Source organism: Solanum verrucosum, unplaced genomic scaffold (genome assembly GCF_900185275.1).
Source record: "Solanum verrucosum unplaced genomic scaffold, falcon-dt-bn FXZP01000255.1, whole genome shotgun sequence".
NCBI lineage: Eukaryota > Viridiplantae > Streptophyta > Magnoliopsida > Solanales > Solanaceae > Solanum > Solanum verrucosum.
The window spans coordinates 557,339-579,260 of record NW_026020006.1 but is presented as its reverse complement, the minus strand read 5'-3'; the positions used below and the strand labels follow the sequence as shown (position 1 = coordinate 579,260).

General features: G+C 29.5%; 3 protein-coding genes and 1 non-coding gene across 4 annotated transcripts in view; 1 reads left to right on the top strand and 3 right to left on the bottom strand.

Annotated features, from left to right (window-relative positions):
• LOC125819642 (UDP-glucuronic acid decarboxylase 6-like) overlaps window positions 1–21,922 on the bottom strand; it is a 131,488-nt gene that overhangs the window by 97,971 nt on the left and 11,595 nt on the right. The gene's annotated exons all lie outside the window — the stretch shown is intronic.
• Window positions 2,864–3,903, bottom strand: LOC125819421 (uncharacterized). The gene is made up of 4 exons (XM_049498851.1): window positions 3,503–3,903; window positions 3,256–3,415; window positions 3,138–3,179; window positions 2,864–3,073 (listed from the first exon to the last, which is right to left on the bottom strand). Exons 1-4 carry the CDS (start codon window positions 3,901–3,903, stop codon window positions 2,864–2,866), a joined length of 813 nt encoding a protein of 270 aa, XP_049354808.1.
• LOC125819643 (uncharacterized) lies at window positions 14,279–18,884 on the bottom strand. Its single transcript, XM_049499107.1, has 10 exons — window positions 18,702–18,884; window positions 18,309–18,357; window positions 17,918–18,024; window positions 17,781–17,826; window positions 16,263–16,397; window positions 16,042–16,131; window positions 15,801–15,932; window positions 15,605–15,688; window positions 15,426–15,490; window positions 14,279–14,611 (listed from the first exon to the last, which is right to left on the bottom strand). The coding sequence occupies exons 1-10, from the start codon at window positions 18,812–18,814 to the stop codon at window positions 14,425–14,427; spliced, it is 1,008 nt and encodes a 335-aa protein (XP_049355064.1). The 5' UTR covers window positions 18,815–18,884; the 3' UTR covers window positions 14,279–14,424.
• Window positions 19,810–19,882, top strand: TRNAK-CUU (transfer RNA lysine (anticodon CUU)). The gene has a single exon. It is a non-coding gene; the product is annotated as a tRNA-Lys (tRNA).

The following is a 21,922-nucleotide window of genomic DNA, read 5'->3' as shown; positions in this document are numbered from 1 at the left end:
TTTGTATAAATTTTACTCAATAATATGAAGCTGGTTATAACACTCTTCCTTTTTTTCGACTTCAAATCTTGATCGAATCCTTCTTGAAGAATATGAAAAATTATATATATGTAGGACCACTCTAACGTATCCCTTACCCATTAATCAAATTTAAGTGTGTGTTATTCATTGCTAAACAGTATGGAGAATATGAAGAGTTGCATTGAATAATCAAATGTAGACCAATTAATTACGGGAAATAAATAGTTTTGAGAATAGGAAGAGTTAGATTGAATAATCAAATGTAGACTAATTAATTAATATTTTGGAGAATAGGAAGAGTTGCATTGACTAATGAAAGAAAAGGTTCAAGGAATGCAAATTGAATAACATAAACGGAACCACAACAACTTAAAATATACAATACTCATGCTAATAACATGAACGGAACTACAACAACTTAACAAATACAATACTCCTCCTAATATCATAAACATAACAGATAACATAAACAACTTATACTAGGTGTGCGTCCCAGTTGACATGCATGCAAAAAACTTAGAATTAGCACATAATAATAATAATAATAATTAAGATAAAATACATACCGAAAGCATATCAATATGTGGGGATCATTATAGCGAAATACCTAACAAAGACATAATATAATCATTTAATATCAGAATGAACAAAAGTAATATGAAATTAATTAAACTTATACAATTTTATATTTAATTGTTTTATAGTAACATTTTTAATTTATAGAAGGGTAAAACCGTAATTCAACTTTCAACTTTTTTTGTTCCCACTTTTATATAAATATATAATATGATATAATACATACATATACATATATATATATATATATATATATTAGAGAGAGAGAGAGATTATAGATGATAAATATTATTGTATTAAATTAGATAGTTAATTAGGAATTAATCTAAGGAAGTCTAAAAGCAAAAAGTTAAAGTGTAGTTGTTGGACTTCATATTCCACCACTATGTAATTAAAATATGTACACCACTATATATATATATATATAGAGAGAGAGAGAGAGAGAGAAAGAGATTATAGATGATAAATGTTATTAAATTAGATAGTTAATTAGGAATTAATCTAAGGAAATCTAAAAGCCATTAACATTTTAATTAAACTTATACAATTTGATATTTAATTGTTTTATAACATTTTAATTTATAGAAGGGATAAAACCGTAATTCAACTTTCAACTTTCTTTGTTCCCACTTTTAGTAATAATAATAATAATATATGAGATAATAGTCTTTGGGCACATTCCATGCTGATTAATAAAAAATTATTTAAAATGGTACAGAATGAATTAGTATTTTGCAAAAGTTATAAAAAATATAATCGGAATGCATATGTATATATATATTGGAGGTATAGTAAATCACCATCAATTTCATGGTGTACATCTATAAAAATAAAAAATAAAAGTAAAGAGTTAATTATGATAAAGATATTTAGTAATTGTTGGCAATATAAATTTGACAAGAAAAGATATTAGTTGAATTATTTAATATAAGAGTATATATTATAACAAATAAAAGAAGAAAATGATAGAAAAATACGGACCCATTTTCAAAATATGATTTTTATATTGACTCAATTGAACTAATTTTGTCTTCACTGTCAAATAAACAACTTCATAGGGAATCTACAGAGGAAAAAAAACACGAGGATTACAAGGAAAACATAAAAGATTCTACATTGATATAATTCGTTCAAAGTTTAATAAAATGGTATAGTTGTAATAATTTTATTAATTCACCCCTTAAAAAGCTTCTTCAGAATTTTATAAATAAATGGGAACACTTTTAAAAAGAATTATCATTGTAAGGGTAACACAGAAAAAAATTAATTAATGTTTTCTCGATTTAGTAAGGTGGACAACTATTTTTAGTAAGATGATCAACTAATATAGGACGGAGAAAGTATTAATATCAAAGGTTTAAGACGTGATCCTTCTTTTTTATTGTGCTCAATTTTCAAGAGACATTTATTAAAATAAAACAATTTAGTAAACTACACATTATATTTATTATTTTCTTAATACGTAATTTTTTTTTATGTAGAAATACGTAATTTATTACTAAGATACATTTTATTTTAGAACGAATTGAGTAGTTTTATGATTATATACTATCTCCTTTGAAATTGTATCACATAATTGTGCTTTATGAGGATTCACTAGCATTGGTTTATTTATTTTTTGAAATTAAACATTATGAACTTTGTATTCTAGAAAATTAATTGACCTTATAGTAGATCCTTTTCTGAGTTTATAAAAGTGCTTTTTTTAAAAATAAAAATGTGTATTCTAATTTATTTATTTTTTGACATTATAGCACCGCTAAGTCCTTATCTGAGGTTTATTAAAAACAATCTCTCTACCTTTCAAGATAGGGGTAAGGTATAAGTTAACTCTACTTTCTCCATACTCCACTAATGAGATTATACTGGATATGTTATTGTCGTTTTATAACTTGAAGTTGATTATTGTTTATTTGCAGTTTGAAGGTTACGTAAAGCTTCTCATAGTTGTTTCGTGATGATATTGTGGAGACTAACAAACTAAGTTAGAGTATTGTGTATATTACTCAAAATTAATGAAACATGATTAGAGTGCATAATTCAATGTATTGAGATGTAAACATGACTAATGCCTTGTAGTATTCAACAACTTAACATAAACTATGGCTAATGCCTTGTAGTATTCAACAACTTAACATAAACTATGGCTAATGCCTTGTAGTATTCAACAACTTAACATAAACTATGGCTAATGCCTTGCAGTATTAGTAAAAAGGGACTATCCTCCGACCTTGTCAATTTTTCTCATTTGTTTCTTTGATCTTCCCTATTCTTCGTGTGGTCGTTTCTCGTAGTCGACCGGTATCTCGTCGGCCCGTATCTCGTTGACCGGTTCGTCCCGTATCTGGTTGACCCGTCTCAGATTGACCTGACTCTGGTTGACCCGTATCTCGTCGGCCCATATCTCGTTGACCGGTTCGTCCCGTATCTCGTTGACCGGTTCGTCCCGTCGCTGGTCGACCTGAGACAGGTCGACCTGCAAATAAGAAATTAGAATTAGCATATAATAATTAAGATAAATAATTTAATAAATAACTTACCGGAATCATAGGGGCAAGATCTTCATCATTATAGCAAAATACCTAACAAGACATAAATAATCCTTTAGTATCAGAATTAACATAAAATATGTTTATAAAAACTAATGATGAGTCTTACTATAAGGCAACCACCCATAATGGCCGGGATGAGAGGGATTATACATCCGGGCAAAGGAAAAGGGAGATAGTCCGTTTTCAACATCCGTCCGAGGTATAGTATAAGAAAAAAACCGTAGATGCATCTCTTGACAATTTTCTTCACCAACATGATGGCTTTGATGGTATCTTTCCATTGAGCATTGGCATTGTCGATATCTTTCCTTTCAGCAATGGCTTTTTCGGTATCTTTCTTTTGAGCATTAATGGTTCTGTCGATATCTTCCCTTTGAACAAATTGGTCTAGAAAGATGATGGAGATGAAGAATACGTTTGATATGAAAACAACTAGGGCTAAATCTTCTTTGTAAAATAGGTGTCGACCCACTTGAAACCAACTAGAAATGCAATCAAATGTGATATCATTTTTTCCCGATATCAAAAAGTGGATGACATGATTCGATAGTTTGTTTTTATACCTGATGCTACACGCTAACATCAAACAAGGAGGAATCAACAATAAAATATATGTCATGACTTTTTGAACATACTGAATCTTAAAAAATTCTAAGAAATGGAAGGGTAAAGGAAACAAGTAAAGTGTTACTTGATAAACTAACCCATATAATAGACAAAACAAAACACCCAACAGTGGGTTTGCTCGATCCATCACTCCTTAAGAAAATAGAGAAGAAGAGAAAATGTGGAGTGAAGTTGAGAATAATGGATAACAAACTCTCTGTTTTATATCATTCTAATGGTGCCTGGTGGATACCACACCATGTTAAAAATAATGATCAATTTTGGAAACGATGTAACATTCAAAAGCTCTGGTATATATGTATGTTCATTATATTTATTTGTTTGGCTAATTGTAAGAGTAGAGATAAAGACGAAAAAGTATTGAAGATATGTGATTACACGCATATTACCCAGAATTTCAGACGAATGCATTAAAGCTTCATGCAGTAAAACAAAATTGTTTACCTTGTTATAAATATACAGGAGCAATGAAAATTGAACCCTCTTTACCATTCGGTCAAGGGTCTCACTTGTGTTAGTGTTAATATATACATATAAAAAATTAAAAACTGATTAAATATATTATATATATACTATGTTATTTTTCAAGAAAGTGGGTTAAGCCACCCACTGTAGTCTTGAATCCACACTGCAATTTTCAATCAAGTAGAAGATATTAAACTGTTGCTAGAGCCTTCTGGAAAATAATTATAATTAAAAATAGCCACAATTTCTTTCCACTGACAAAGATGTGAATGAAATCAGGCCACAAACCTCAAGCTTTTCCATATCATCATCAAGCATTAAAAGCACTTCACCAATTCCCTGTTTTAAAATATATCTTTCTTCCTTCAAAACACAACTCTTTGATAAATAAAATGATATAAAGTACAACACAACACAAAACAAAAAACATATTTTTCTTCTGCATCCTCTCTTTTTGGTTAGCAGGCAGACTCAAATTGCTAGAAGAAGATGAGAAATATCCCCCCCCACACACACACACACAAAGAATTGATTATCTCTCATCACTCCGCGCTATCCATCTATGGATATACTATGTGGTTCTTGTGCATGATGGGTTGGTTCTAATCCGAGTTGTTACTAATCGTGAGTTTCTCTTTTTGTGGAATCCCTTAACAAGAGAATCAATACAACTTCCCTTTCCCATATTTGGAATAAGGAATTCTACTTTTGGATTGGGATACGGCCCAACTATTTACGACTATAAGATACTTACGATTCACAAACACAATGTGAAAAAGCGCTTCGTGGAGAAATAATGTTGATATGAAGAAAAGGTTTGGTTTTAGGGATCCATTGTCATTTGTAAATGGAGCATTTCATTGGATTTCTTGTTGATTTGGTGTTGTTTCATTCAATATTTCAAACGAGGTATGTACCGTTGTCTCAACAAATGTACTCTTATCTTTCCCTTTCTACCACAAAGGACAATCATGTTTCAGTTTTAGATCGAATGCTTTTCTTTTCTTCGACTTGTAAGGTTGATGGGGAGAATACTTTTGTGAAAAATGCATATTATTACTGTAATTCAACATCCTATAATTATTCAACTCTAGACCTGACACATACAATAATTCAAATACATCTATCACTATGTAATTAAAATATTAATATTTAATAAATTAATTAATTTTATTTTGATTTAGTGGAGGGGTAGAATGGTAATTATTATTATATATAGAGAGAGATTATAGATGATAAATATTATAAAATTATATATTTAATTAAGAATTAATCTAAGAAAGTCTAAAAGTAAAAAATTAAAGTGTAGTTGTTGGCCTTATATTCCACCACTATGTAATTAAAATATTAGTATTTAATAAATTAATTAATTTTAATTTGATTTAGTGGAGGGATAGAATGGTAATTATTATTATTATTATTATTATTATATATATATATAAAGAGAGAGAAAGAGAGAAACTATAGATGATAGAGAGAGAGAGCGAGAAATTATAGATGATAGAAAGAGAGAGAGAGAAATTATAGATGATAAATATTATTAAATTAGATAGTTAATTAGGAATTAATCTAAGGAAGTCTAAAAGTAAAAAGTTAAAGTGTAGTTGTTGGATTTCATTTTCCACCACTATGTAATTAAAATATGTAGAATGGTAATTATTATTATTATATATAAAGAGAGAGAGAAAAGTTATAGATGATAAATATTATTAAATTAGATAGTTAATTAGGAATTAATCTAAGGAAAGTTAAAGTGTTGGACTTCATTTTCCACCACTATGTAATTAAAATATGTAGAATGATAATTATTATCATTATTATATATATATATATATATTATTAAATTAATTAGGAATTAAATTAGATAGTTAATTAGGAATTAATCTAAGGAAAGTTAAAGTGTTGGACTTCATTTTCCACCACTATGTAATTAAAATATGTAGAATGATAATTATTATCATTATTATATATATATATATATATATATATATATATATAGAGAGAGAGAGAGAGAGAGAGAGAGAGAGAGAGAGAGAGATTATAGATGATAAATATTATTAAATTAGATAGTTAATTAGGAATTAATCTAAAGAAAGTTAAAGTGTAGTTGTTGGACTTCATTTTCCACCACTATGTAATTAAAATATGTAGAATGGTAATTATTATTATTATTATTCCTAATTAACTATCTAATTTAATAATTTTTATCATCTATAATCTCTATATATGAGAGAGAGAGAGAGAGAGAGAGAGAGAGATTATAGATGATAAAAATTATTAAATTAGATAGTTAATTAGGAATTAATCTAAGGAAGTCTAAAAGTAAAAAAATTAAAGTATAGTTGTTGGACCTCATATTCCACCACTATGCAATTAAAATATTAGTATTTAATAAATTAATTAATTTTATTTTGATTTAGTGGAGAGGTAGAATGGTAATTATTATTATTATTATTATTATTATATATATATATAAAGAGAGAAAGAGAGAAACTATAGATGATAGAGAGAGAGAGCGAGAAATTATTTCTGCTTTTTTCTCCATTACATATTCTCTCCATTTTCCCAAGTACACACTTGGATGGATGCCATGTGTCATAATTAAAAACTAAAGGTGGAGATTTATTTTTTATTTTAAATCTCCACCTTTAATTTTTTATTATGACACGTGGCTTTCATCCAAATGTGTACTTGGGAAAATTGAGAGAAGAAATAATGGAGAGGGAAAATTTTTATAATGGTAGAGGTCCAACCAACAATGCTTGTGTCAGGCTCCATTCTTCTTTTGCCACTTGAAATTCCAAGTAGATTTAATGTTCTTGCATGTGAGTATTTTGTCATGTTTTGCTTTAAATTTGTTTCAATTGTTGTTGAAAGTTTTAGAATTGCAGATTTATTTTCTCAATATTTAATAATTTATTAGATCTTCTGAGACTTTCGGTAGTTTATCTAGTGTATATATATATTAATTAAGAGATAAGTGAATTGTTGAGATTTTTTCGATAGTTCAAAATAAGTGAACTATTCAAAATTAGAGAAATTTTGAGACTTTTATATATTTAACCTTCATTTATGAGATTCTTAACTACTTCACATTTTTTAGTCTAATAGTTAGTTTGAGGATAATCATAAGAGTAATAGTAGAAACTAACATTTTATTCATGTCTTTAAATATATTTTTTAAAGAAATATCTCATATCCAAATAATTCACTTAATATTTACTAGATAGAGTATATCAAAAGACATAAATGAGAGAAAAAAAATCAAATTTAAATTACGGAAAAATTATGTAGCTAAGCAAACTCATACTACTTAAGTAGTCATCATAGCTATAGTTTTCTATAATTACCACTCCCCACTAACATTAATCATTAATAATGTTCTGACTTCGAGTTTGTATAATTAGCCACGTTTGTATAATTCGTCACATTTGTATAATTCGCAACTAACAATTCTTCGTTTGATTTGTATTTCTATACGATGGTTTGTATTTGTATATGACGATGATTTTCTTTGGGTTTTCAGTTTTATCACCATATACATTGAATCTTTTTATGTATAACTTTTTAAAGTTTGTAAACGTGTAATTTTTGAATTTTGTATAATATAATTTATATAATGTAATTTGTATGATATAATTTGTATAATTGTTTAAAGTTCATATATTTATGTATGTATCAATTTGTTATAGTTCTATTTTTATCATATTTGTATAAATTCCAGACTTTATATTACTCAATTATACAAAACACGCAAATTATATAAATGTACCCGCGAATTATTAAAACGAGATACGAAATATACAAATTATTGCCCTCTCTCGCTCGCCTCTCTCCTCCCTCTCTCCATCTCGCTTGCCTCTCTCTGTCTCGCTCGCCAGATATACAAATAATATGTATACCAGTTACATATATACGATTATCTAACTGATAAACATATATAATTTACCTCTCTCCCTCTCTCACTCGCCACTCTCCTCCCTATAACATGTAGCTACGAATCGTAATTAACAAACTATAGCTATGAAACGTAATTAAGCTATTTTTGAGTGGCTATATGCGAAAGTTCCCCATTTACTCCTTCTATTTAATTTGTAATCATGGGTTGAACTAATGAGTCATATACAAGCCCATATGCTATGCTAATTCTTTGGGGAAAATTTTCAAAATGTCAATATTTTAGGGATCTCTATCAACATTTTCAATATTTATTAAAAATGTCAATATTTTAGTTGTTATTCTTCTGATTTATGTATTTTTTATTTGTTTGAGTTGAAATAATAAAATTATTTAATAACAGAAAGGAGAAAATCATGGGAGAAAATCTTTTTTTAAAAAGAACAAACCACTTAAAATTCTCATCAGTTATAATTTCAAAAGTAATTGATTGTATTCATTCCAATATGATGATATGTGTATTTGTATTCAATATGGTTTTCATGTTTGAGTTTGTATAATGACATTTATATTTCTTTATTAGTTTGTATTCATTCTAATAGGTATGCCAAATGGATTTGTAGTTATTTAGAATGATATTTGTATCCACAAACAAAACTATAAATAAAATATTTGTTTCCATATATACTTATGTAATCTGTGTTCATTCAGAAAGGATACAACATTGGTTTTGTATATTTTTCAAAAACGTATATTCTTTTTCAAAATTCCAACAAATTTGTATCACAATCATCAAAACATACAAATTTACAATCTTAGTAACAATTAAAATTTGTCTTTCAAAAAATATTGTATTTCATGACAAAAAAATGTATTTCTTACAAATGCTGAGTAAAAAAATAATAATTAACAAACAAAAATTAATATGTATACAATTTTGTTGTGAATAAAATTTTGCAACCTTGACTCTCTCTTTCTTCTTCTTCTTCTGATATGTTCTTTTTTTTTTCGATTTTGTTTTCACCAATTCAAATTCGAATCCATATTCACTTGTGCATTAGTAACCCTACAAGAAAAATTTGAAATTATTAAATATTAATCTATAAAAAACAAACAATATATGATGTATGAATGCTAATGTAGATTACTACAATCTACTGAATCTCAAACAATATGTAAACAAACTCACAAAAAAATCGAAAAGAGGACAGAAGGTGACTTCGTACCCAGAAAGACTCAAACTTTAGACATCTAGTTAAGCATGAAAAAGTACTTACTAATCGATTAGTACAAGATGGACCTCATTTAGTGTTGTGTATATGCCAAGACACATGTAATCGATCACTATTTTATCTTCTTTGTTTTCTTTGGTTGTGATTGTATTTAGGCCGAATAAATTGATAACTTCTTTAATATATTATTTAGACATTTTAATTGAACACTCAAACACATGATAAAACGTTCTTATTAAACACACTTGTTTAAATTTTGGAATAACTTATATGCCTATTCTCAACTGTCAATAATGTAGATCAGATAATAGAAAAAAAAATATCACCACTCCTCTGTTTCTGTAGATGTTTTGGGAATTAAGGCAGGGGAGATCAGAATTATGGCGTTGGGACGGGGAGTTTTGCTGCAAGAATATAATGTGACAATCATCTCGAGGCTCCATTTAGCGAGACAATATTAATAGCACTTAGGGGTCGATAACAAACACGATGGATTTGATCCATACCATAGGACTAATGGATGGTTGGATTGATCTTTAGCTATTATTGGATGAAGGATTGTTATGGATCGATCGATCGATTCTTCTGTAATAGGAGGGATATCGATGACTTCATGTACATGTTGTTGCAATTCAGATACTTCTCCTAAGTCTAAGGATGAAGTTTATCTTTATAAATGACAACATTTGAGCAAGAAATTTTTAAAGGCACTAACATTTCTCTTCATTTAAATTTCAGAATAATTGAAGGAAATACAACAACTTAACAAATACAATATTCATCCTAATAACTCAAACATAACAGATAACATAAACAACTCATTCAAGGTGAGCGTGCTAGTTGGCCTGCATTGCAAAAAAATTAGAATTAGCACGTAATAATAATAAAAATAATAATTAAGATAAAATACCTACGGGGATCATCATAGCAAAGTACCTAACAAAGACAAAATACAATAATTTAATATCAGAATGAACAAAAGTAATATGAAATTAATTAACTTTATGATCTTACTATTAGGTAAACACCCATAGTTGGCGGTATGAGGGGTATTATCAATGCTGACATGCGTTCGTAGTATGACAAAGCGAAAACTCCATAAACGCATCTCTTAACGATTTTCCTCATCAACCTGATAATAGCTTGCTTTTCAGCAAATAAGTCGAGGTATATGATGAAGATGAGAAACAGGTTAGAGATGAAAATAATTAGGGTCAACTCTTCTTTGTAGAATATGTGCCTACTTAGTTGAAACCCACTAGAAACATTATCTAGTATGAACCCATTAGTTCCTAACACTAAAAGACTTGACTATTTGTCTTGTGGTATTCCATAAATAAAAAACCTTAATAATAATAAAATTTTGGCTAATAAAAGACTAAAAAAAAATGTGTTACTTAAAATGGGACGGAGAGAATATTATAAAAACAACAATTATCATTTACTAATAAGATATTGGTCATGTGTTTATCATACATAATTTTGGATGTTGTTACAAAAACTTTATTTATTAAGATAGAAATTTCAGTTATTTAATTCAAAGCTTTAAGATATTTCTAATAAAAAGTACATAATTTTTCTTTATTTAATTTTTATATAGATCTTCAATATATTCTAGAGTGAATAAAATTATTCTTCTCCCGTCTCAATTTATGTGATATAGTTTGACTTGATAAAAAGACTAAGAAATATGTGAAGACTTTGCAATGTTCCAAAAGATCAAATCACCCTTAAAATAAATATATTTTTAAATAGAAAATGAGATTCAACATGGATAAAATGTTGATAATGTCTCAAATATTTATTGAAAATATGTCATTCTCTTCAGAACGGACTAAAAAGAAAGGTTTGTCATATATACTAGGATAGAAGTTAAATTCACCATTAAAAACTTTTAGGACTTAAAAAAATCACTTTACTAGCCTCACTCTTGAGTTGTCTATTAATGTTATGATTATAAACTTTTAAAAAAAATAATTTTGAACATATTATATTATATATAAGAGTTTCTCATTAATGATTACATGAAAATTTAAGTTAATTAACTTCAAATTTAGAAAAATAATATTAAGTTTTAAAGATTAATTTTCTCTCTTTTTGTTAATGCATATGGGTCCCACTTTTATTTATCAGTAACAATTTTATTCCTTCTCTTTATTTCTACCCAAAGTTGTCAATATGGGCTGGCCCACCCCATTCGGGCTGGCCCATACAGGCTTTGAAATTTGATGGGTCAGGTCGGGCTAGCCCATTTTTTGTGTAGGCCAGAAAATAGTCGGCTCAGCCCACCAGTACGTGGGTTACTGGCTTGTCGGGCCAACCCTCTTTACGTAAAAATATATTTTTTTATAATTTTTTAAATTATAATTTAAAAATATTATCATAAATATCGACAAGATAATATTACATGGTGTTAGTGTTACTACTTGTTAATCAAACCACAAATAAAATTATTATTATAATATTTATTAAGTTTGATTTCAAGTAAAAGCATAAATAGCTAACTAAAAATATAAGCCAAATTGTTTTTCAATGATCATAATAAAACACAAAAAACTATGATAATATTTCATAGGCTACGGCCTATGTACTGATTCCTAGAAATTTTAGGGAATTTTTATTTTACGTAATATGTATTTTATAAACATAATTTGTATTTTAATTGTAATATTAAAACTTTAAACTGATTTTGAGTTTAGACTTTTGTTATTTTTAATACTCTATTTTATTTTTTATTTTTTAATTAATTTTATTTGGCCCACGGGCCAGCCCTATCCATATTTCTCAAGCCCCACTAATCGAAAGGCTTATTCAGGTTGGGCAAAAAAGCTTTTTTCTTAAATTGGCTTCAAAAATTGTAGCCCAGACCTATCAAATCCCGAGTTAGGCTAGGCTGACCCAACGGGCCTACCCCATATTGACAGCTCTATTTCTACCTCATAACTTCTTCTTTTACTTTGTTATTTATGGCAAATTCATCTTTTAAAATACTAATTAATTTATTTGTTACTATGTTTTTTCTGCATAATATATCAAAGACAAAATATTTTGCGTTTAGAGTGAAAAAATATTGTATATTGGAAAATTATGTGTTTTTTTTTTAAAAAAAAGTGTTATTATATTTGAAAATTATATAAATAATACTATAAATCATAATAACTAACAACTTAAATATTTAAAAGCTATATAAAAAAAAATTGATTGACTCTCGAAATATATACCACATAAAATAGGTTAGATGATAAACACATATTGTTTGAAATTGATGTACAAATTATTATAAATCACAATAATTAACAATTTTTTTTTAAAAAAATACATATAAAAAATCACTTGACTCTAAAAAAAAAAAAAAATAATGCCACATAAATTGAGACATGGGAAGTAATATATATTATTTAAAAATTACGTTTAAAATGTACTATAAATTACAATAATTAACAATTTAATATATTTAAAAGACATAAGAAAATGGTTAATTTTTAAAATTCTATATATGTCACATAAACTGGAACAAAGAGAGTAATATATATTATTTTTAAAATAATGTAAAAAAGTAGTACTAACAACTTAAGATATTTTTGAAAGGACAAATTACATAAATACACACATTTTGTTTCACTTATTTCCATTATGCCCTATTATTTTTAAAAATCTCCAAAATTCATTATTTCTTTAATGTATCCGAGCTGCATATTAATGTATCTGAGCCAATATTTAATGTATCTGAGCTATATATTATGTATCCGAGCTAGTTTTTAATGTATCTGAGCTACATATTAATGTATTCGAGCCAGTATTTAAAGTATCCGGACTAGTTTTTAATGTATCTGAGCTACATATTAATGTATTCGAGACAGTATTTAATGTATCTGAGCTACATATTAATGAATCCGAGCTTCAATTATTGTATTCGATTTTTTTAATTTTTAAGGGATTAATGTAATTAGAAACTTATTAGGGATAGATTGTAATTTCATATTAAAACTATGGGATTTATGTAATTTATCCATTTTAAAATCATATAAAAATTTGGATAACTTCTCAAGTTCCATGATATCACATAAATTGAAACAAAAAATGAGTAACATATATTAGGCTCATGCTAGCACGATTCCTATATCTAGTAATTTAAGAGACAATCTTGAATTATGTTTCAAAAAAAGGGTCCGTTTGACCATGCGATATGAAATCATGAGATGGAGTTGAAGTTTTGTTTCGACATGCGATTTGAAGTTTTTGTGTTGTATATTTTCTCATAAAAATAAGAATCTCATAAGTTGTAAAACTATTAAAATAGTCCCGGTTATTTATTCAATCTTACCAAATAAACAAAAATTTATAAAATCGCATAATAAATTATTACAAAGTCATTGTGGTCGGTATTGTTCACTCAATATAGATGAAAAATTATTTTTTTATTAAACATTATAGTAGTAGTAATAAATTTAGTTGACAAATAAATTTCGTAAAAATAATGAATTTGAATGATAAAATAAAAATTGATTTAAAGTAATAATAAACTTTATGTTGCTGAGAATAACAAATTTTAAAAAAAATGATATGATTATAAATTTTATTTACATATGAAATAAATGGCTAGTAGACAAAAATGTAGGTTGTTTTAACAAAATATAACAATTTCATATCGTAATATTATATTGCATGACCAAACAGTAAACACCTGCAAAGTCTGTTATCAACTTTTATTCGAAACATATAACTTCTTATGCATAAAATTGGTTTGGTTTCAACTTTCAACATTTGAATCAAAATTTCATATTTTATCAATGAATGAGATCTAATATCAATGTATCAATTTAGGGCCTGTTTTGGACATGATTTCAAATAGTGATTTGCAACTAGATTGGTTTGAAGTTAAAATTGTATATTTTTCTCATAAACATGAAAATTGTCAAAACTTGTCCAACTCTTATACAATCTTCCTAAACGAGCAAATTATAGTTCATAAACAAGGTATATGTGTCGCGAAGCATTACATGTGTTAAGAGTCAGGTCCAAGTACTAGGTATGGCCTGGAAAAAATATAAAACTCAGCTGTAGATTTTCCAGATGCCAGTTCTATAACCTAAAGACATGATTGCCATCTCCCACAACATGTTTGGGATGCTTAACAGATTGACTTTTGATCCCGGTATTTCTGTCCAATTGACGGATATCTCATTCATTGAAACCCGAAACCATTTGCATAGGTAGACTAGTTCGACATCAAAACACCACCTGTGAAAAAGGATTCTCAGTAAGTTCCTGTTGTCCAAAGTAAGAGATCTCGAGGAAAGGCAAAAAAATGTGACGATGACAAAGTTGCAGACAGCATTATGAGACAAATAACTAGGCGTACAGACAAAGAGAGATCAGGAGAGAACCCTGTTGGCATTTTTCAACTAATGTTTGTAGAAGGTGGCTTCCCAATCGTATTGCATATAGGGAAACAATGCAAATGTAAAATCAGGACATTGAAGTTGTTGATCTCCATGAAGACACCAAGAGAGAATAGACGAATTTCTCAAGAGATCCCAATATGAATCTAGTTTTCACAACCATTACGAAGTAGTAGAACTTTGGAAACAGCATATAAAGAAGAGATTACACTCTAACTACCACATGATTCTTCTCTAGAAGGATGGGCAAGTGAATTTAGAGGGAGGGGGGGGGGGGGGGGGGGGAGGGGGGATTATACAAAATTAAATATATGGACGAACATCGTCATGAAAGAAAATTATAAAGACAATCCCCATAAAGGTATCGGGAATTCAATGGCTTTGTAGAAAGTCTAATAAATGGACAAACAACTTTCTATGCAAGTTCAGCAGAAACTTAATTCAACCAGGAAAAGATACACTTGAAGAATGCATATTCTTAAGCAAAAAAACTTCTACGAGTTAAAAGGAGATAGCAAAATCTATACCAGCTGATTGAAATGCTCATAATGCTCCTAAAAAGACTATGTAGGCACAGGACAAATAAAACATCCGTGAAAATATAGATCCTGTTAAACACAGTGGTAGGGAAGGGGAGGAGCTTGCACAAATACCTTTTCAAGCGGATATTTAAAAAAAGTTTCCTGGCAGCAGATCTGGTGAACATCTTGAATCCACACTGCATAAACCAAGCAATTTTCAATCAAGTAAAAGTAGAAGACCTAGCTGAGGCATCTATACAGGAACTCAATCCAGACGAGAGATTTGAGCTACTTATAGATTACAAGATTACCTGAGTATCACGAATTCCACTACCAGCAGCCAAGAGAACCACAATATGGAAACCTTTCATCAGGAAATTGCGATACCATTTTCTCTGAAACATGGCACAGATATTAAAACCATAAGGAGGTTCCAGGATATACACAGAACAAAGAAGGAATACTTCAACATATATACACAACAAACAAGAGCAGTCAAAACTAAACTGTTGCTAGAGCCTTCTCTTCAAGGTGAGCACGTGAACCAAATACAGCTGCTGGTACATCTGATATTCTTATAGTTGAATCTCTACCAGCAGAATCTTCAGATTGTTGTCCCTTTTTAGCAACTGCATGGATCTGGCTGGAAAATAATTAACTACAAAGAAAATAGCCATAATTTCCACTAACAAAGAGTTTGATGGATGCAATTAAAGATGCATGAAATCAGCAGTGAAGGGCCACAAACCTGGTTTTCAAGCTTTTCCATATCATCTATTCTGGTTGCCCCATCAGCATCAAGCATTAAAAGCAGTTCACCACGTGAGTGAAGCATTCCCTGTTTTTACAATGCTTTCGCAGAAGCAAATGGCTTTAATCAATTGCCAGAGAGTAAAAATGAATTTGTAAACACATAATACAGAGGACAACTTTCTGAATTAGTTCATCAGATATTGAGTTTGGACTCACTTTCCTAATAGCTTCCCCTTTCCCGTGGTTCTTCCCGAGAAGGATGACTCGCACGTTGTCTACAGAGTGTCTCTTCACAAATTCAAAAGCCACTCTTTTTGTTCCATCAGCACTCCCATCATCAACAATAATAACCTATTCAAGAATCAATTAGTTAAGAATGTAGACAGGCATAAATTTCATCTCCAGGTTTTACAAAATAAACAACAGCAATAGCGAGGATTATTCATAGGAAAACCAAGTTTTTGAAGTCCTGAGTTCCAACTTTTATGCATTTCCCAGTGATCTTTATACACTTCATGTCATGTCTATGGTGAAATATTCATCTCTATTTCAGATTTTTATAGCTTTACCTACTCATCAATAATACTAATATAACTTGAACTGCCCGACTAGGGTCAAGGAGCATGAGCTGACAATCAGGCACAGTACTCTATCTTTCTTCCTTCAAAACCCAACTCACACTTCCTTTCTGCTCACCACTGTTTGATAAATAAAATGATGGAAAGATATAAAGTACAAACAACACAAAACAAAGACCATATTTTTCTTCTGCATCCTGTCATTTTGGTTAGCAGGCAGGTAAGCTCAAATTGCTAGAAGAAGATGACACACACACACACACAAAAGAAGATAGCACAACCACCAGACCCTAACAGTGTAGAGTATTTATCCCTCTTTTTTCTGTTAAGAAAAGAAACTCTTTAGGCTAAGCACTGGAGACGATGAGTAGTACGCAAGGGTGGACAAGAAGTGTGACAAACTAGCACTAGTGGTCAAAGTAAGAAGTCATTCGAGGAAGAACCCACAGAATGCGTTTCAACATACGGGCAATCATGTGGCCAAAGTTCCCAAGGCTTAGTAAAGTAGAAATCATTAGCTGCCAATATAAAAGGCACGGTAGCAGACATTCATTTCCAGTAATGAACAGACATTTATTTCCAGTAGCAGGAAACTTATAATTTGTTGAATCATTTATTTATTTATTTTGATAGGTTTATTTGTTGATCCATTTAATAAAATCATGGTGTTCAATACCTGTGTATTTCTTAAAACATTGTGTTCTCTACCTGTGACCATTTTTCGGTGCTTCATCTTATACTAAAAGGGAGTCAGAACTACAGTCTTTCATTGGATAACCTCTGAACCTCAAGAACTAAAAAAATGGAATCTTATTATCTCTAGGAAAAATGTAGCAAATCCATCGATTAACAACATAACTATTCTAGATTGAAAATATCAATGCCACCAGGGATAGTTTGTCCAATTAGAAATATTAGCAGCTAACATACCGTGAAAGATCAGCCCTGAAATATTGTCATAAAGTCTACATGAATTGGACTGTATTATTGTATATTCGTAGCTTTAAACAATCATCTTCTCTAGTCAGCTTCCTTATGAGATTATAGGGAGAGAATTTAATTTCCTCAGATTTAAATGCGGGAGGGGTAGTAGGGGTCTTCACTTTTGAAAATTCAAACTAAAGGAAACGAATACATATTACATCTTAACTCATACCTCATATGTAAATGTGCTATCATTGGCTGCACGTCGTTGAAGATAACTGCAAATTTCGAACCCAAATTTTTTAAAGAAGATCATGGAATCAGACAATGTAAACAGTAGAGATAGACGATCAACTTTGATTCACTTACTTCAAAGTTTCTTCAAGGGCTCCAGGAAGCCTGTGCTCTTCATTGTAAGCAGGTATAATCAAGGATATGTACTTCTCAGCAGGATCAAATATATGAGGACAACGAACCTGAATTATATGCTCAAAAGGTTAACTCAAAGAGCAACTGAAGTATATATATAACGTCACACCATCAAGGAGTTTCAAGATAGTAAAGTGACTCCAAGACTAATATCAACGGCTAGAGATTGTTTCTCAGTCCAATAAAAAGTCCAATAGTAAACAACATATCACATATGTACTGCTCGCGTAAACAATCAAAACAATAAAGACACAAACTTTCTACTCTTTTTTTTCAGGGGAAACGTAACAAGAGTAAAAATTTCAACTTTTGGAGGTGGGTTTGTACGTACCGGCTTAAATGAAGTCGGATCTTCAAAAACAGGAGGAGCTTCCACATGCCTGCAAAGTACAAAATCAAAATCAAAAAATTCATACAACAATATTTCATAAAAAATGCAAAATAGAGAATTTTTACTAAAAGGAGTTCTTATAAACATACATGTGCTCAAATAATTCAAAGTACAAAATCCAAATCGAAAATTCATACACCAAAAATCCAGAAAAAATGAAAAATAGAGCTTTCTGCTAAAAGGGGTTATTATAAACACACATATGATTCAATCTTCTTCAGAATTTCCGAATTTAAAGCACAAAATCAAAATCGAAAATCCATACACGAACATTTCAGAAGAACTGCAAATAGGGTTTTTTTTTTGTTAAAAGGGGTTATTGTAAATACATACGTATGATTGAATCTTCTTCTGAATGTTTCGAATACAATTGCAGCAGCTAAGCCAAATGCAAGAACAATAGCTGCGATCAGTAGTAACTCCAGAATCGCCCAAAATGATTCCATTTTTTTAGGGTTAAATCGAACAAATTGAGTGAAGATCGAAGTTAACAGATCTCTGTAACAAGGTGACCCGACTGACCCGAGGTCAACAAGTTTACCACAATAAAACTGAATCCAGTGCACGTAATATCTCGCGTTAATAAATTTTAATTTCAAAATTGTACTCGAAGGTGTAAAGTAAAAAGTTAAATTATACTTATAATTCAAAATCAATCATAAGTTGATCATCTCTAATTTATAATTTATAGTTTATAACCATTTTTATTACATCAAATTGCTTATAATGTTTTTTGTGTAGTGTTCGGAAAAACTCTTTTTAAAATATAATCTTTAATTATTCTTTCATGTTATTTTTGTATTACAATTTCATTATGAAAAAAGAAAACTAAATTTATATTTGCTTATAAATATTTTCAAGGACGTTTTTATAAGTTTAATAGAAAATTATTTATCTTTTTTTCTGCGAAGCACATATTTTATTTGATCAACTTTTTAAAAATAATATAGGTAAGAAAATATGTTTTTCAAATATAGTAAGATTAACTTTTCTAGTAGAAAAAAAAAAGGATTAACTTTTCTAGTGAAAGTGTAAAAACACATTATATTGGTGAAGTTTAATATTGATTGTCTTTTTTAACCTTACAACACATTCTACCTTAGCATAAAAGGTATATATGTTCTAGTTTTTGGACAACAGGGACACTAATGTCCCAAAAGTATGACGAAACTGCATACCATTTACGATAGTGCAGGGATATATTTGTCATTTTTCCCTTAATCTTCCATTGCTTTTTTTTTTTTTGGTTTCCCATCCGATGTCCGGAGCCCACATTGGAGCTCCGACTAAATTCGAATTGCGCTCTGCAGGGCCCATTCGGGGGTGGCGCTCCCATTGCTTCTTTTAATCCGCCTGAACAAGCTCCCCCAATTGGACACAAGAATGTTTGAATCAAATGTTGTACAATCATAATACTTGTCGACACCATATCAACAACAAAGCCCGTCTAGCTCAGTTGGTAGAGCGCAAGGCTCTTAACCTTGTGGTCGTGGGTTCGAGCCCCACGGTGGGCGTGTTTAACTCTTTTTTTTCTGTAAGTTGAAGCCCATTTATGTTTTTTTCCAGGCCTTCTTCTATCTTATAGGCCCAAAAAAAACAGATTTTTTTGGAGTTTGGGCTTATATGTTTTCTTCTCGGGTCATTTGCACTTCGCGAAACATACACATATATTTTCATTTCATAATATTACATAATTTATTCATTTATTTTGAAATTGTGTTAACTATTCCATTCACCATTGTGTTGAACCAAAATTACAATTTCTTCTTCCTTGTCAGAAATTTAGATGTGGTTAATATGAGCAATTTTCAGTTTGAGGAAAAAAAAAACATAATCTTGTAGTAAACAGTCGTTTGCTTGATTTGTAGAAGGAAGAGATCACCGATGTAGAATTCTTATGAAAGGTAGTTATTGTTAGCTTAAATAAAAGAACTGTAGAGTTTGTGGTGTCTTGAATCTCTACTATATCTTATGCACGATCTATTCAGAATGTAAAACGACTATAGGAGTAAATGTTAAATATGTCATAATTGTTATTCACTAAATACGGTCATATATGTATGTAATTATTTATACAAAAGTGTCTACTTATTGTGTTTTCCTACACTCTTAGAAAACTAATGCTCTGTTAGATATAATATCGATCGCTAAGAGCGAAAACTAAAGACCAATTTATTTGAAATACTGTACTTTAAATATTTTTTTCTCCTTTTTTTTTCTTATATATTTATTAAATATTAGATTAATCTTTCTTATCTAACTCTGTTAATGAGCTATTGCACCTCATTAGCTACTTGGAGTCGGATATATAAATCATCATGATATGCTTCATTTCATTTGTAGTTGTTTCTTTCGATAATAATACACAATTGATTTTCAATATAAATTGATTAGTTTTACGTTGATTGTCTTAGTTTTAATACTCTAATGGTTGTTAAAATCATTAGTTATCAAGTATTAATAAGATTAATTTTGGTATTTAAAAACAAAATTATATCCTTTAGTCAATTATATATGGATGAAAGTTTACCAACCTATAGTAAACAAATCACAGGTGCACCAGACAATGTGATCTAAGCATTAGCCTTTTTATACTTGTTTTTCTAGCTTTTGCGGTTGGAAGTTAGAACTACCTTATATTCATTTATTTATAATATATAGATTGAAATTGAGACAAATAAATGAATAAAATAAGTCTGTTTTAAATCTATAACATATAAGGTCATTTATTCGGAAGGAGTCTTGAAGCAACGATAAATTATTTACGTGTGATTATAAGTTATGGGTTTGAATCGTAGAATCAATTATTAATGCTTTTGCATCAAGGTAGACTGTCTACATTACACTCCTTTAAAGTTCGATCCTTTCTGAACCCATGTGAATGTAGGGTGCTTCATGTACCGATCTACCTTCTTCTTCATTTTTTAAAGATCATCGATTATTTATCGAAAACACTCTCTGCCCTTATTTGTGTATATCTTGTTATTTTTATATATCACACTTGTGAAGTTACACGGAATATACTGTTATTGTTTGTGTCATCCATTATTTATTTCTTATAGTAGCATTCTTTGATCTCACCTAATGCAAACTCAAATTTCTTTGATCTAATCTGATGCAAACTCAAATTAATCGAATTTTAATATGAATATCGAACACCAATAACAAATAAAAAATGTAGATTTTTGATCCCTTGTGGAGTCCCACCCCTATGAAACATCCCAATTCATATACAACTAACAAAAAAAAGTTGGTTTCTATTGGAGGGACCTTCTCAAGAAATGATTAAAGATAAAGGTAGAGTGAACAATAGAAAATAAAAATTAAAAAAATTGAAGTTGTGAACTTTTAAAATTCATTTTCTATCTTTTCACTTTAGTGTTTTGTGGGTACAACATAAAGTTATGAAGAGTTGGCATATGTTGGCCTTTGTACATGATTCATTATCTCCTTCTAGCCAACTTTTCCTCACTATCTAATTATTCATTATCATCATCAAGGTCACATCCTTTTCATCAATCCATTACTTGGTGTTTTCATATTTTATTCTAATA